Source organism: Stenella coeruleoalba (genome assembly GCF_951394435.1).
Source record: "Stenella coeruleoalba genome assembly, chromosome: 12".
NCBI lineage: Eukaryota > Metazoa > Chordata > Mammalia > Artiodactyla > Delphinidae > Stenella > Stenella coeruleoalba.
Genome location: NC_137158.1, coordinates 72,510,905 through 72,526,153, shown reverse-complemented (window position 1 = coordinate 72,526,153; position 15,249 = coordinate 72,510,905). Strand labels below are relative to the sequence as shown.

Below are 15,249 nucleotides of genomic sequence, written 5' to 3'. Positions count from 1 at the left end.
TACAAGATACATCATGGTCTGGCCTCTGCTCACCTCCCCAGCTTCATCCTTTTCCACATTCCTCTTACCCAATACATTCCATTATATCTTTCAGGTCATGCTCTCTCTTACCTTTACGCCTTTGCCCATGCTGTCACCCTAACTGGGCCACTCCATTCAAATGTCATCCTTTTTGCTGGACTAATCCTACTAATCCTTCATGTCATTTTAGCTATCACTTCTTCCTGAAAGTCTTCCTTGACCTACCAAATGTAAGCCAATGTCCTTCCTATGTGCTCCAACAGCAACCTGTACATTTTTTAACCTGAAGGGTCACTAGACAATAAAATGATGTCTTTTTCCTTATCTGAATTCTCTTGCAAACTGAAACACTGGTCTATTTAAGCAAGAACTGGTTTTACCTTGTTTACTACTATACCTCTAACATAAGACAGAGAGCCTGATATGTTGTAGGTACTTTTTTTGTGAATGAATACATTTTTTGTGAATGAATAAGTTCCGGAATGAAATGCATGTTCTTGCCTCACAAACTCTCTACTGTTTACCACCTCCTGCACTGGCATTTTCCAAATCTCAGTATTCCCCCTGCTTGAAACCTTCTCCCTTTTTAATTCACTTTTTATTCACTTTTAAGCATTTAGTGTTGCTTCCTTGGGTAAGCCTACTCAATTCCTCTGGACAGACGGAGATGCTTCTTCTCTTACACAAGTAAATGCATTTTCATCTATATGTCTCTAGTATCTAATATACTGCCTAATGCATAGTAGCTATTCAATAAATATTTGTTTAATAAATACATGAATGATTGGTAGCTAGCTAATAACTGTTCATATGATCTGGAGATATGAACAAATTTGGGGGCAGACCCAGTAACTTTAACTAAATTGCAACTTAGTGGATTTCAGACTACGGGGACATTTGGAAGAACGAGTCATTGAAACTAACAAAATAGATTTTCCCACCTTGGTAGGAAGTACACTTAATTTTCCTAACATAAACTCTTCTTTCTTCGGCAATCTGAAATACATACTCTTTCTGGAAAAAAAAAACAAAACTGGTATTTGTTTCCTTTACCTTTTTCTAGTCCTTCTAAATATCTTGGACATGTATATGGCATTTTCTGATGGGGGAAGTAAGAGAGGAACTTCAGGAATAAGGAAAGAGATGGAAAAATATAAAATTTAAGAATTGATATACAGTATAAACAATACTGGATTGCTTAGGACACAGGTAACTTAAGCTCTAGCCTTAGATCTGCCACTTAGTAGCTATGTAACTTAAAAAAAAAAATTTTACCCATCCAGATCTTAATAACATAAGAGGGTTAAAGTAAACTTTAACCTCTCTAGCCAGCTGTATCTTCCTAAGAATGTTAGAAATCTGTGCCAATACGTTAAACTTTAATCCCTACAATCTCCTAAATATTAAAAAATAGAAGAACTAACTGAAGGATGTGGTATTTATAAATAGAAAATTGCACAATTAAGGTGCTAATAAATTTGGAAGTGAGAGAAAGCATTTTATGTTAGGATTATCAGGAAAGGTATCATGAAAGATATGTATTTAATCTGAGCCTCAAGTTGTGAGTAGGAATTCAGCAGAGAAAGAACAGTGGGAAAGAATTCCAAACAGAGGGACTTATATAAATAAGGGATGGAGATAGTAAAGAGCAGCTCACATTTGGGCAACAATAACTATTTGCTTCAGCATAGCATTCAGGTAAAGATGTTCTCAAAGACAATGAAACCTAGGGCTATGATTTAAGGAAGCATTGTTTTGCTTGTTAGATACTGCAGAACCACTGAAAGCTTTTGAACAGGAAAGCAATAAGATTAAAATGACACTCTAGGAAGATTGATCTGGAAATGACTCAAGAATGGGTTGGAATGCCTTGAACTGCAGTGGTCATAAGGAGATTGAATAGAAAAGACACTGCAATGGAAGGACTGAAATGACTTACTGACTAATTCAACGTAGAAGAAAGGGAAGTTTTCAATTCTTCCACCAGGTCTCCCACCCAAAGATTGGCTTTTAGACAATTATCTTATACCAAAAATAAGTAAGTAAAGTGAAGATATAGGTTACTGTAACTTGCTTCATGTAGTTTCTCTCAAACCATACAATTGTATGATATAGTCTAGCTCTGAACAGTACCGCTATCCTTTTGTTTTCCCAGTATTAACAGAACAGTGTTAACACAACATATAGGCTCTACCACTCTCACTAACTGAGAAAAGGAAAAACCCGAATAAACTTCACAAAATCCAGAACTTTCATTTCACTGATTTCTGATAGTGATTAACTTTCTGGTACTGATGTAGACTAATTTTCATGAAATTTTGTAAGTAGAAAAAATATCATTAAATAGAACTACTGAGAGATTGGTTTGAATTAGGAAGTAGAGATTCATGGAAAATAAAATTTTATTATTATTCAGAGTACTAATGAACCTAAATTAACAATAGCTAGGTAATGACTGCATGAAACTGGTTTCAAGTATAAAAAAATTAAGTATTATTTTTAAAAAGTCTCTATTGATCTGAGCTATTTATGGAGAAAAATTTAGGGGAGAGAGATACAGAGACAACTCCAACATAAGATGTTATGTGATAAGTGCTATAAAAATTGTTTAACTAGTGTAAAAAAGAATTCAAGACCAAAAGAAAATGGTTTTTGTCAGGATTATCAAAAAATAAGGGGAATTATTCTAAATAAGCCAAAAACAAGTTAACAACCTTTAACTGTATTTATTAAATTTTACTTGTTTTAGAGATTTCTTCTTTAAAATGTAAATATTTTAATTTTCACTTGTTCTTCATAATGCATAAATAAGCAATTAAGTATATATGATATACAACCTTTGTTATCAATCTCAACTTTGCAGAGTAAGTGTAGTTCTGGAATGGTTTGCATATTTAAAAAATACAAAATTCATGCATTTAAGTAATAAATATATATATTTAAAAAAATCTACCTTTCCTTCATCCATTGGATTATCACTTATATGGACGACAGGTCCTGGGTGAGATTTAGATGACCTAAAAGAAAAAACGTTAAGATGTTTTTTCTCAAGTAAAAATTGCAATACTATTACATACTCATTACAATAAGAATAATGAATGGAAAATAAAGATATATTTACAAAGGTTGAAAACATTTCAGCAAGTGATCAGTAACAGATATATAGTTCTCAATATGGATCAAAATAGGAATCAGGAAGAATAGTGACTCTCACATTGATATGTCACAAAAATTTTAAATTATGTACACTTGGGCTTCCCTGGTGGCGCAGCGGTTGAGAGTCCGCCTGCCAATGCAGGGGACATGGGTTCGTGCTCTGGTTCGGGAAGATCCCACATGCCGCGGAGCAGCTGGGCCCATGAGCCATGGCCGCTGAGCCTGTGTGTCCGGAGCCTGTGCTCCACAATGGGAGAGGCCACAACAGTGAGAGGCCCGTGTACCGCAAAAAAAAAAAAAAAATTATGTACACTTTCTGTATAGGAAAGAATCTTCAATTTTGTATTTTAGCACAGAAAATTTATTCTCATGGTAGAATTCTCAAAGTTAATATTTTAAAATAAAGCAGCAAAAAAATAAAAAAATAAAATAAAATAAAGCAGCATCTAAAATATTGCTATCTTTATTTTACTCAATTCTAGCCTCCAGTTGGGGCATCTCATCTAGTTACACACTTCATACCAAAAATAAGAAAAATTCCATTATGGCTTTTAAAAAATCAACGAAATAATGCCACCAATATTTGCTCAGAGAAAAAAGAAGTCATACAGATAAGAATGTAGCTGAACTGATGTCTATAGAGTAGAAATAAGCAGAAGAAATAACCCATTCATAAACTCTAAGAGTTGAGAGACCAGTCCACTTCATTGAGAGCCACTTGTGAAACCATACAGACACCTGCGCCAGGCCTCCCCGCTATATGTTGTGATCAACTCAAAGAACAGACCTAGAAAACCTTGTTCCAAGGGACTGAGAAATAACAATGTTCCTGATAAAGGAAGGAAAACCAAACTTAATACACCATTACAGCTGCAACAACACATTACTTAAGGAGATATGCCACAAATTTATCCTTATGTCAAATTCTGTGGAATGCAACAATATGGAACTATTTGTTTAAAAACAAGAAGAAATGGTGAAAATGAACCTTGCCAATATCCTTAAATTCTGATTTTTATATCTAAATAATATATGAAAAAAATAAGAGAAAGAGATAAGATTCTAAGACAGTGAAAAGTTAGCACTAAAGATCCTTAGGGCCCTATGGCACAACACAGTTTTTGTTGTCATTACTGTTAAATAAAAGCAATCATTACCATATCAAAACTAAGGAAAATTAACTGTCAAATTAATTCTGCAATGTTACACTATAAACATTTACATTATATTTGGTAATTACTAAAACATAGCAAGTAGTGGTTTAGATCAGTGTTTTCTAAACATTGGTGGCAACTTGTTAGTGGGTCATGAAATCAATTTAGTGGGGCATGACCAAGCATTTGAAAGAAAAATAATTAGGTGATAAATGAACAGAAAACAATCTGGAATGTTTTTCACCTAAAAAGAATAATGGTTTTATTAAACTTGTGCTATAGCTTATATATATGTGAACATATTTATATATAATACGTATATGTATCTATACAGATATATGTAAAGCATTTAAATTTTCAAACTGCCAATAGGGCAATACTTGCAAAAGGCTGATAAATCTGTATTTAATATTAAAAATTTAATTCTATATTTACTAATTAGCTATTACATAATATTATCATATATGGTACTGATAGTTTCAGATATGGAATATTTGCTCAAACTCACAGTTCAATGGCTTTATTCCACATAATGACGTAGCCTGAGAGTGTGAAGGACTCCACATTGACAATATGTATATTACCTCGTTCAGTGCCCACATAGAGCCACTTACTCTGGAAAGGCAGATGGCAAAACGTAACCCTGCAAGAGAAAATATATCCAAAAAGGAAATCAGAAAAATATCTGGTAAACTTTATTAACTGTATTAGAGGGTTAATAATGACATACACAATTTAGGAAAAGCAAAAAAAGATACAACCATCAGATTTATCAACTCACTGTAGTTAATATTCAATTATGCTAATTCAACTTTAATGTCAAATATAAGTCCTTACAGTAAATAGACAGCATAACCTGATAGAAAGGAGTTTTGACATTAGTATGTGTTTCAAATTTGGCTATGTCATTCACTGTGTTACTTCAGACGTATGACAAATGTAACTTTTAAAGCCACAAAGTGAGTCTAACACATCATCCCTAGGTACTACCGTATTTCTCAGAAGTTATTAACCACACGAATCCATCTTGGTACCTGTGCTGACTACTCCCTCTATGCAAAATGCTCCTCCTCCTCATGTTCTTCTCCTGTTCAAGATTTAGTTAAAATGCCACCTTCACTCAAATTGATACCTCAACACTTTTGTATCTCTATCAGGCTTGCCTTGTAAGGGAGTCTACCTTCCTCACTAACTTGTAAGCCTTTGGAAGGGCTAAGATCCTCTGTAGGCTTAGACACTGATATTGGAATATACTCAAAACTATCTCCTTCTAAGTCCTGATGATATAAAAGTCCTTCATTGATACATTATAATAATTTACATGCATGTATTAAACTTTATAATCATTCCAACAATATCTAACATTTTCTATATAAGCTCAGTTGATAACAAGGTTAAGAATGGAAAATACCTTGTCCTTTTTGTAGAACTTATTTTTAGGAAAGACAAATAAAGATAGTATGTTATGAAACCATATAATGCTCATTTTTTTCAGACTACCTATTGTGTCTCTCAAAATATACTATTTAAAATTTTAATGGAATAGTCCTTTCAATAATACACAATGATGATAATCACTGCTGAACCCTCAAACTGACAGCAGTCATTAGGCAAGATACAGCATACAGAACATTTGCTATTCCCATTAACATAATTTCATTACAGAGAATTTTCAAGATGAAAACACTTCAAATAAATACATGCAACTCATGGTCTCACTAATTCCTAGAGTTAATGTTCATTCAGATAATTACTTAAGGTTCATCATCTATATTCTTTGTTGAGTGTTTTATATGATAGCATGTCATCTTTCCAAAGGGTTTATGTAAATTTAACAAAGAAATGACTACTGAATCAAAAAAACATCTTATAGTACCTTATTACTTCACAAGGCAGTAAGTCCACAGTACCTTTATGAAAACTTTAGGGCCATATAGGTTTCAGAATTCAGAATTTTCCACATTTTACCAAGGTACATAATAAGTATTTACATATTACCTAATATGGTGGTAGCACCTTGTAAACACACTGATTATTTCTGAGGTATAATTTTTGGCAGTTTCTTTTACTTGAGATATAATTGTCCTATAACTTTAGTTTCAGTCGTACAACATAATTCAATATATGTATGTATTATGTAATGATCACCACAGTAAGTCAAGTTAACATCCATAGCCACAGGTATAGTAAGAATTTTCTTCTTCCTGTGACGAGGACATTTAAGATCTACTCTCTTAGCAAAGTTCAAATACATAACACAGTGTTATTACCTATAGTCACTGGAGGTTTCTTAAAAAGTTACACCTACCATATGATCCACCCATCCCATTCCTAGGTATTTACCCAAAAGAAGGAAAGCATATGTCTACACAAGACCTGTACACAAATGTTCATAGCAGCTTTGCAACAGACCCAAACTGGAAATAACCCAAATGTCCTTCACCAGGTAAATGGATGAAAAACTTGTGTTATATACTTAGAATATTATTCAGCAGTAAATAAGGACATGCATACAACATACAACATGCATACATGCAACACCAATGAATCTCAAAATCCTTAAGATGAGCAAAAGTCAGACAAAAAAGACATATTTTATCATTCCACATACAATTTATATGCAGTAGAAAATGCAAACTAAGCTATTGTAACAGAAAGCAAATCAATGGTTGCCTGGATTGTGAGGGTAGAGGCCAGTAACAGAAGAGGGGAGAGATTACCACAAGGAAACATTTTGGGGTGATGGGTAGGTTCATTATCTTGATTGACAGTTTGGTGACAGTTTCATGAGTGTATGTGTCAAAACTTATCACATGGCTTATTACTTTAAATATGTACAGTTTATTATATGTCAATTATACCTAAATTAAGCTATTTTAAAATGTTTTGTTTTCAGAGATTTGTGGCTTTAGGAATAATGAAAAATAAGACTGTGACTCTGATTAATACATAGGCACAAGCTCTGGAGTTAAACTGCCTGATTCAATTTCAGCTCTGTCACTCACTAGCATGTGGCCTTCGGTAAACCATTCAGTCTCTCAGAGCCTCAGTTTCCAAGTGGTAAAGCACATCTACCTTAGTGTTCACCTGAGGATCAAATAAGACAAAGCATGGTAGATGCTTAAAATGGGGCCTGACACAGGTAAGTGCTCAATAAATGTTAGCTCATTATTATAAAAAACTAAGTGATACTCTACCAATTAGAAGTTATAGGGCAAATTTTAATGACATGAAGAAAATAAGGTACAATAATAGCATGCCAGATACAAAATGAACAATGCAATAAATATCATAAAAACAACTATTTCTGGTACTTCCCTGGTGGTCCAGTGGTTAAGAATCCGTCTTCCAATGCAAAGGACAGGGGTTCGATCCCTGGTCAGGGAACTAGCTCCCACACGCGTGCCGCAACTAAGAGTTCGAATGCCACAACTAAGGAGCTGGCGAGCTGCAACTAAGGAGCCTGCCTGCCACAACTAAAACCCAGAGCAACCAAATAAATAAATATTAAAACAAACAAAACCCAAATATTTCATTTGAAATGTGCCTTAAACTAAAACATGAATAGAGCTCAAATATTCTGAAAATTCAAAAATAATTTCAAAATAAATAAGTCAAAATAATGACAGTTTGATTTTAAAAAATCAGAAATATCCAACTTCCTGACCTGTTCTGCTATTTTGCAATTTCCCATTATTCTTCAAAAAACAGTAGTTACTGGCTTAATACAATTACATGATCCATCTTTGATTTTAATACTAACAAAATTATTTAAATAATGTGTTTACAAAGTTTGAACTTATCTCCTTAAGGGCAGACATTTTGGATATCTCATACAATACTTTCTGTTCCTAGCACAGCAATACCATACTGCAGCTGTTTCTCAAATATTTAAAGGAATGAAGAATAAATTTTTTACTGTTCAGAAAAATATCTAGAACTTTTCCCTAGGCTCACTTTTTCAATATGAGCTGCCATAGTAAGATTTTTTTCACCAGTCAACTATAAAACCAACTTACATTGCTGGGAAATTTTAAGCAACTTTATGTTTTAATCTTTATCCTATTTGATATTTAACATATTAAGCAGGAACTTAAACTGTTTACTTACTGATCTGACACGAAGACTTTAATACTGTCCCTAGAATGAGTCTTGTACACTTTAAAAAAAAATACAAATCATAGGAGTGTATTTGTATAATGCACCACCAAATTTAAAAATTACTGTTACATTATTACCATCATTATTTGAGTCAACCGAGAAGGGGGAAAGTCAAATAGTTTTTATCACAATTAACTTGATAATTTATTAACTAGCAAATTTATTTGTTGTTGTTTTGTTTTGTTTTGTTTTTTTGGCAGTACACAGGCCTCTCACTGTTGTGGCCTCTCCCATTGCGGGGCACAGGCTCCGGACACGCAGGCTCAGCGGCCATGGCTCACGGGCCCAGCCGCTCTGCAGCATGTGGGATCTTCCTGGACCGGGGCACGAACCTGTGTCCCCCGCATCGGCAGGCGTACTCTCAACCAATGCGCCACCAGGGAAGCCCTTAACTAGCAAATTTTAATGGGTAATGAACAGGTTGGATTAGGAATAGTGAGAAAAATAAAATTCCATGCTGCAATCAAATAAAATAATACCATGCCAGTGATTTAGGGAAAGGCCAATAAGAAAATGTGGTCCCCCAAAACATATTACTAATAAAACAAGCCAATCAACATGCCCTACCAAGAACTGCAAGATTCTAAATTTGGGGCAATTTAATCAGTCAGTTACCAAAACATAAAACTGGTGGTTAACACAAACTAGACTTTACTTATTATAATTAAGAGTATCTTTTCAATCTGTTATATAAACATGACCTTATTTCCTTGTTTACAAAATAAGAATCTTAGCCTCCTCTGTTGAAAATTGAGAATATATAACTAAGTAAGCTTTTATGTAATAATTAAATTGATGAAACTATTATATTGATTATTTAAAAGGAATAACATATATTAGCAGACTTAAAACTATATACACAAATTAAAAACTATATACATATATTATGTACATGTCTGATATGTACACATATACATATAAAGAGATTTGTTGTTATTTAATGAATCTAAGAAAGTGATGCATGATAGAAATCTATATTTTTCAGTAAAAGTAGTCATGAAACAGGGCTTCCCTGGTGGCGCAGTGGTTTAGAGTCTGCCAGCCGATGCAGGGGACATGGATTCGTGCCCCGGTCAGGGAAGATGCAGGGGCGGGAAGGGGAAAGACCGCAGGAAAACTTCTTAGGAATGCAAGTGCATGTATCATGAAGCTAAAACATTACCTTAGATTAAAAACAAATTCATGGACTTCCCTGGTGGCGCAGTGGTTAAGAATCCGCCTGCCAATGCAGGGGACACGGGTTCGATCCCTGGTCCGGGGAGACCCCACATGCCGCGGAGCGACTAAGCCCGTGAGCCACAACTACTGAGGCCCGCGTGCCTAGAGCCCGTGCCCCGCAACAAGAAAAGCCACCGCAATGAGAAGCCTGCGCACCGCAGTGAAGAGCAGCCCCCGCTCACCACAACTAGAGAAAGCCTGCATGCAGCAATGAAGACCCAACGCAGCCAAAAATAAATACATAAATAAATAAATTAAAAAACAAAAACAAAAACCCCCCAAATTCATGACTATTGTTTTTCACGCACTTTTATTATAAAGATTAAATTTTATTTTAATGTGATAAAGATCATAATAAATGACAGTGACTTCAGTTTTTACTGATACCAGGAGACCAAGTTAATTTAAGCTTATGTGCTGACATTATTAAGGCAAAAGGTTATACCAAAAATAATTTATAATACATATAGTTGAGATCACATGGAAAACATTAAAACTCCGTGAACACTAATAAGGTTATATAAGAATGGCATATTAAATTGAGACTGATAAGGTACTTTAAAATGGACAAGTTAAGCCAAAAAAAGGGGGTGACTGAAACCAATATAACAGAAATACACAGATGATAACGTTGCATTCCTCAGTGTGTCACTAAATGGAGCTGCATTCTGAATCCCTATACTGGACTTAGACACAGATATACTTATCCTACTCAAAGCATTACTGGGAACACAATAATTTTTATACTTGCTTGAAGGACTTTAAAAAAATGTATAACATGCTAAGTTTTAGGGAGTGATACGTATATCCTATTCACTATCCTTAGCAGCAGTTTTTCAAATAGTATGTAGTCAACAAGCTCCATATTAGGAAGATTTACTATCACCAATTTTCTTTAGCAAAAGAACATGCACAGCCTCCTATGTTGAAATTAATCATCCATAAGCAAGGGCATAATACACAGATGATTACAACTTTACAGTTTAATCCATAGAAAGAAATATGAACCAATAAGCTCTTCTACGTGCCTATACCACCATTGATCAGCCCGACATGACAGGAAATATGTCATCATTTTTATAGTCTCAGCAAAATCACACTATCTTGCACCTAATAAGTACTCAATAAATATTTGTTAAATGGACAAATGAACTATAAAAATTTGTGAGGATTTATTACGTTAATTAACAATCAGATATTCCTTTTTTTTTAAACATCTTTATTGGAGCATAATTGCTTTACAATGTTGTGTTAGTTTCTGCTGTACAAAAAAGTGAATCAGCTATATGTATACATATATCTCCATATGCCATCCCAGCTTGCATCTCCCTCCCACCATCCCTATCCAGAGTTATCTTTCAAAGCCAAGAAAGGTCACACACACCATTATCTTACTTGAAACTCTAATGGCTTCCTACCTTCTACCATAATGCTTCTGAAGCAATATTTAGTGACACACTGTGGTACACATGTCTGAGAGAGGGGGTTATAGATGTAAAGTGTGCTGGATTTGGTCAACTGATATTCAGCAGCCTCTCCCATATCTTCCTACATGCCTTCTTGTACTGCAGATGCTAGAAAGCTAAAACCTACATTTACCAGACACTCCTACAACTGGAATTCTAGATGAAATTAAGTTTCTACTAACTGAATGTGCTTAAGATTTATAAGCAAAAGTGAGGCAGAGACCATCTTCCTGCTGTTTCCGCTGACAAGAATGTTCATGAAAACCTGAGAGGTAAGAGGCACTAAGACATAGCAGTGGGGACCAGATACAGCATTCCCAGATCTACTCCTTAGATGCACATGGTGAGACGCAGTTGTATGGCAGGAATATTAAGTTCTAAAACTCAATAGTTCTAGCACACTTCCAAACATTTTATAAACAGCTATATCCTTGAATTAAATCCCTTTATGCTAAAAATATCTACAGTGCTTTCTGTTCCTGTGTTGAACCCTGACTAATACAGCAAAGAAATATACCATATCTGCTACTTATCTATGACAGTTTATAGGAACCAAAAAAATACCCACTTGTAATGTATCTTGTTCAGACAACATTATTCATTTAATGTTTTAAAGTTGGAAAAAGGTTAAGAATAACTTTCTTATAATCACATAAAACGCTTTTCAAGAAGTAGACCTTGTCCTTGTTTCCAAAATTATCCTATCATTGTTAGACACCTAACAATGTCTAACAAGATACAGTTCCCAAAACACGTGAGACTGCTTTATGACTTAGTACATCTGAACATAATGGAAATTCCCTTTCCCCTTCGTCAGTGTAGGAAATTACTACTAACTCTATGAATCTGTTCATATGGGCTCCTTTGCAATGCTTTATCTAAAATTTCACAAACATGGTGATATGTCCTTTTTCTGGTCAATCTTCAAAATTTCATAAGGAAATTTCACTACATTTATATCACGTTTTCCATTGCATTGTAATTCGTCATTTCATCTACCTTAGACAATTATAACTTCCATATCTTTCTGGAATTGATGACAGTATTTGCATGAACCAGAATCCTAATCAATGTTTATCAAGTGAACTAATGCAAAAGAAAATAAAAAAGCAAATATTAGATACTTTTCTTAAATTAATTGTACCTTACACTGTTATTAGATGAAAATTTAAGTTTGCATCAATGAACATGGAAATATATTAAAACAGCAGTCAGGTGAAAGCAATTTATAAATCTGTTCAAAGGATTTCCTTTTTATTGTAGTCCCACATATCTCTTCTGATAAACTGTCACAGCTACTTTAGAAAAATCTTCATCACATCTATAACACAGCAGTACAATGTAATAAATATTTCAAAAAATAAGTTTCAGAGATTTTCAAAGGTCATTTTACATTTGTATTGATTTACTATATGCTTTATCAATTACATCTCAATTTTTACAAAACATTTAAGAACTTTTGGAAATATGCCAAATAAATCATGGTATTAACCTTCCTTGTGAAATGAGACCTTACTGTAACATCATCAATGGCTATCAAAAAAACTGAGTATCAGTAAGTAAAACAGTAAATATCAAATAGGAAAACAGTATATGTCAACTACAGAAATAATAAATAACATCTGGAAAAAAATCCAAACAAACTGTTCCTTGTTGTATGGGGGGTTTCTTTAAGTTCTGTTTTCAATGATATTATCTTGAGGAATGAAGATGAGAGTGTTTTTATATAACAAATGCTATGATAAACAAAAGCAATCTGGTACTCATCAGCAACTGTTAGCTATACTTTTTTTCCATTTCTATATTAGATTGCTCTTTACTGTTTGGATAGGTATACTCTATATATCTTCCAGTCTATGGCTTTATTATTAAAGAAGTTTCTCTCTCTCTCTGTGTATATATATACACACACACATAAATATTACCCTATTTGTACATTTATGCAAACTTACTATCTCAGTCATTTTTTATTAGTTTTTATTATGTTTGTCTCCTTTAAAATTTACTCTTTCCATAAGTCATATTAACAGCCTGGAACAACATATTCTTCCATATTTTTTCTCCGTGTTCATTAAATACACATAAGACAACATAAATTTGGGGTGGGGAGGGAGTCATTGTTTTTAAAAAGAGTACTGTACAAATTATTCTGAATCTTGTGTTCTTATGCATCAGCACCTGGTGGATGGGGTTTGTCTTTTAACTTTATGGTAAGTGTGCTTGTTGTACAGAACTTTTAATCCTTTCCTTTTTAGCTTGTGAGTTTTTTCGTATGCTATTTAAGCACACCTGGCTCAGGTCTTACAGATATTCCCTGTGTCACTTTCTTACAAGTTTTAATTTTTCTGTGTTCATTTCGCATTTAAGTCTTTAACTGGCTTGCAATTTACTTATGAGGTAGGGACCACTTTTCCTTATTTAGATAAGAGTTGTCACAGCATCTTTTGTTTATTGCATTCTTTTTGTTTGTAATGCCACCTCTGTCATATATCAAGTGTGTGTGATCTCGCTCTATTCATATATGTGTTTCTGGAGTCCATTTATTGTGTTTTCATTCATTTCTCTTTCTCTTGTAATCACTGTACCATTTTAATTTCTATACCTTTATAATAATTTTTGATATTTAATAAAATAAGCCCCATCATCTTTCTTTTTCAAAACTGTCCTGGTTGCTCTGAGCCTTTCTTTTTTCCAAATGAATTTTAGATCAGCTTATTTCCAAATGAATTTTAGATCAGCTTATTAAGTTCAATGAACAATGGTGTTAAAATTTAGATTGAAATACTACGGAATTTATAGATTTGGAGAGGAGTGACATTTTAAAACTTGAGTATTCCTTCCTCTGAAGCTCTCCATTTGTTTAAATCTTCTTTTATTCCTTCAATAAAGCTTTAATACTTTCTCCACACAGATCGTATACATTTTTGCTAGTGTTATTTCTAGGAACACTGTAACCTTTGTTGCACGATCTGTGCTTTTTTTCCCTTTTCCTTCCATTTACTTTCAAACTTTGTGTAATTATGCTTTATGTATATCTTTTATAAACAGTTTAATAGATGTATTTTGTTGTTTTTTAATCCAATCTCAAAATCTCAGTAGATGATTTTAGTATATTTACAATGATTTTCATTACTGATATAGTTGAACAAAGTTTTTAACCTTATTTCAACATCCTTTTTCTTTCTATCATTTTATCTCTTTTCCTGACCCTTATTTATTTTCTTCATTTCCTTCTCTAATGGTTTTAATATTATATATTTTCTATCTTAGCAGTTACTCTTACACTTCTAAGACACATCTAACTTTACAGCTTCCTAACAAAGTCTGAAAGAATGAGTATTGCGGGGGGCTTAGTGTCAGATAAATGTTATAGTTTTTGAGTTCTTTCATAGCTGACAATGTTAGAATATAGCTCAAAAAGGTATCTCTAATTTTATTGGTTATGTCAGAAGTTAGACCTTTCAACCTAAAGATATTTTAGCTCCACAAAACTTTCTTCACTTGTGCCTCTGATCACTACTTCTCTCCCCATTGTTCTGTTTTCTCTCGTCTTCTCCACCCAAAAGATCCCTGCAATTCTTGGGCTGAAATCTCCATCTTCTGCCTTTATCTTATCACTGTCTCTATCATATTCACCCCATTGCTCTAAAGTATTTTTATTTTTAAGCAAATTACAATAAATAAATTTTAACTTTAAGTTAGACTAAAGAGAAGGATAGATAAAAATCAACAAGTTAGGTATCAATAAGAGGTAAGAATAAAATTAATAAATCCACAAACTACTTCATTTGGAAGACAGTGAAACAGAACAACTTCTGATAAATCATATTAGAAATATGTTAATACAAAGTGAGAAAGGGAATATAGAAAATACAGAAGTAAATTTAAGTACACAAGAATACAGTGGGATATAAGCCTCTCATCTTAATGAAATTCATCATACTCTGAATCATGAAATTTATTCAAGAGGAAAACAAAAAGGATCAATAAACATAAATGAAACTGAATATATTTAAAGTATGTACAAAAAAATTTCTAGCCCTAAAAAGTTTAAGTATACTCTGAAAATATTC

The 15,249-nt window shown here is 33.5% G+C and overlaps 1 protein-coding gene across 6 annotated transcripts in view; it reads right to left on the bottom strand.

The window, feature by feature from the left end:
- STXBP5 (syntaxin binding protein 5) overlaps window positions 1–15,249 on the bottom strand; it is a 165,692-nt gene that overhangs the window by 111,735 nt on the left and 38,708 nt on the right. For all 6 annotated transcript variants that reach the window (XR_013830897.1, XM_079939884.1, XM_079939885.1 and 3 more), the window contains exons 5-6: window positions 4,840–4,974; window positions 2,975–3,038 (exon numbers count right to left, since the gene is read on the bottom strand). Coding sequence is in view for 5 of the 6 variants with exons in the window: in XM_079939884.1 (XP_079796010.1) it covers window positions 2,975–3,038; window positions 4,840–4,974 (199 nt within the window). In the remaining variant the exon portion in view is untranslated. The remainder of the gene's footprint in view (window positions 1–2,974; window positions 3,039–4,839; window positions 4,975–15,249) is intronic.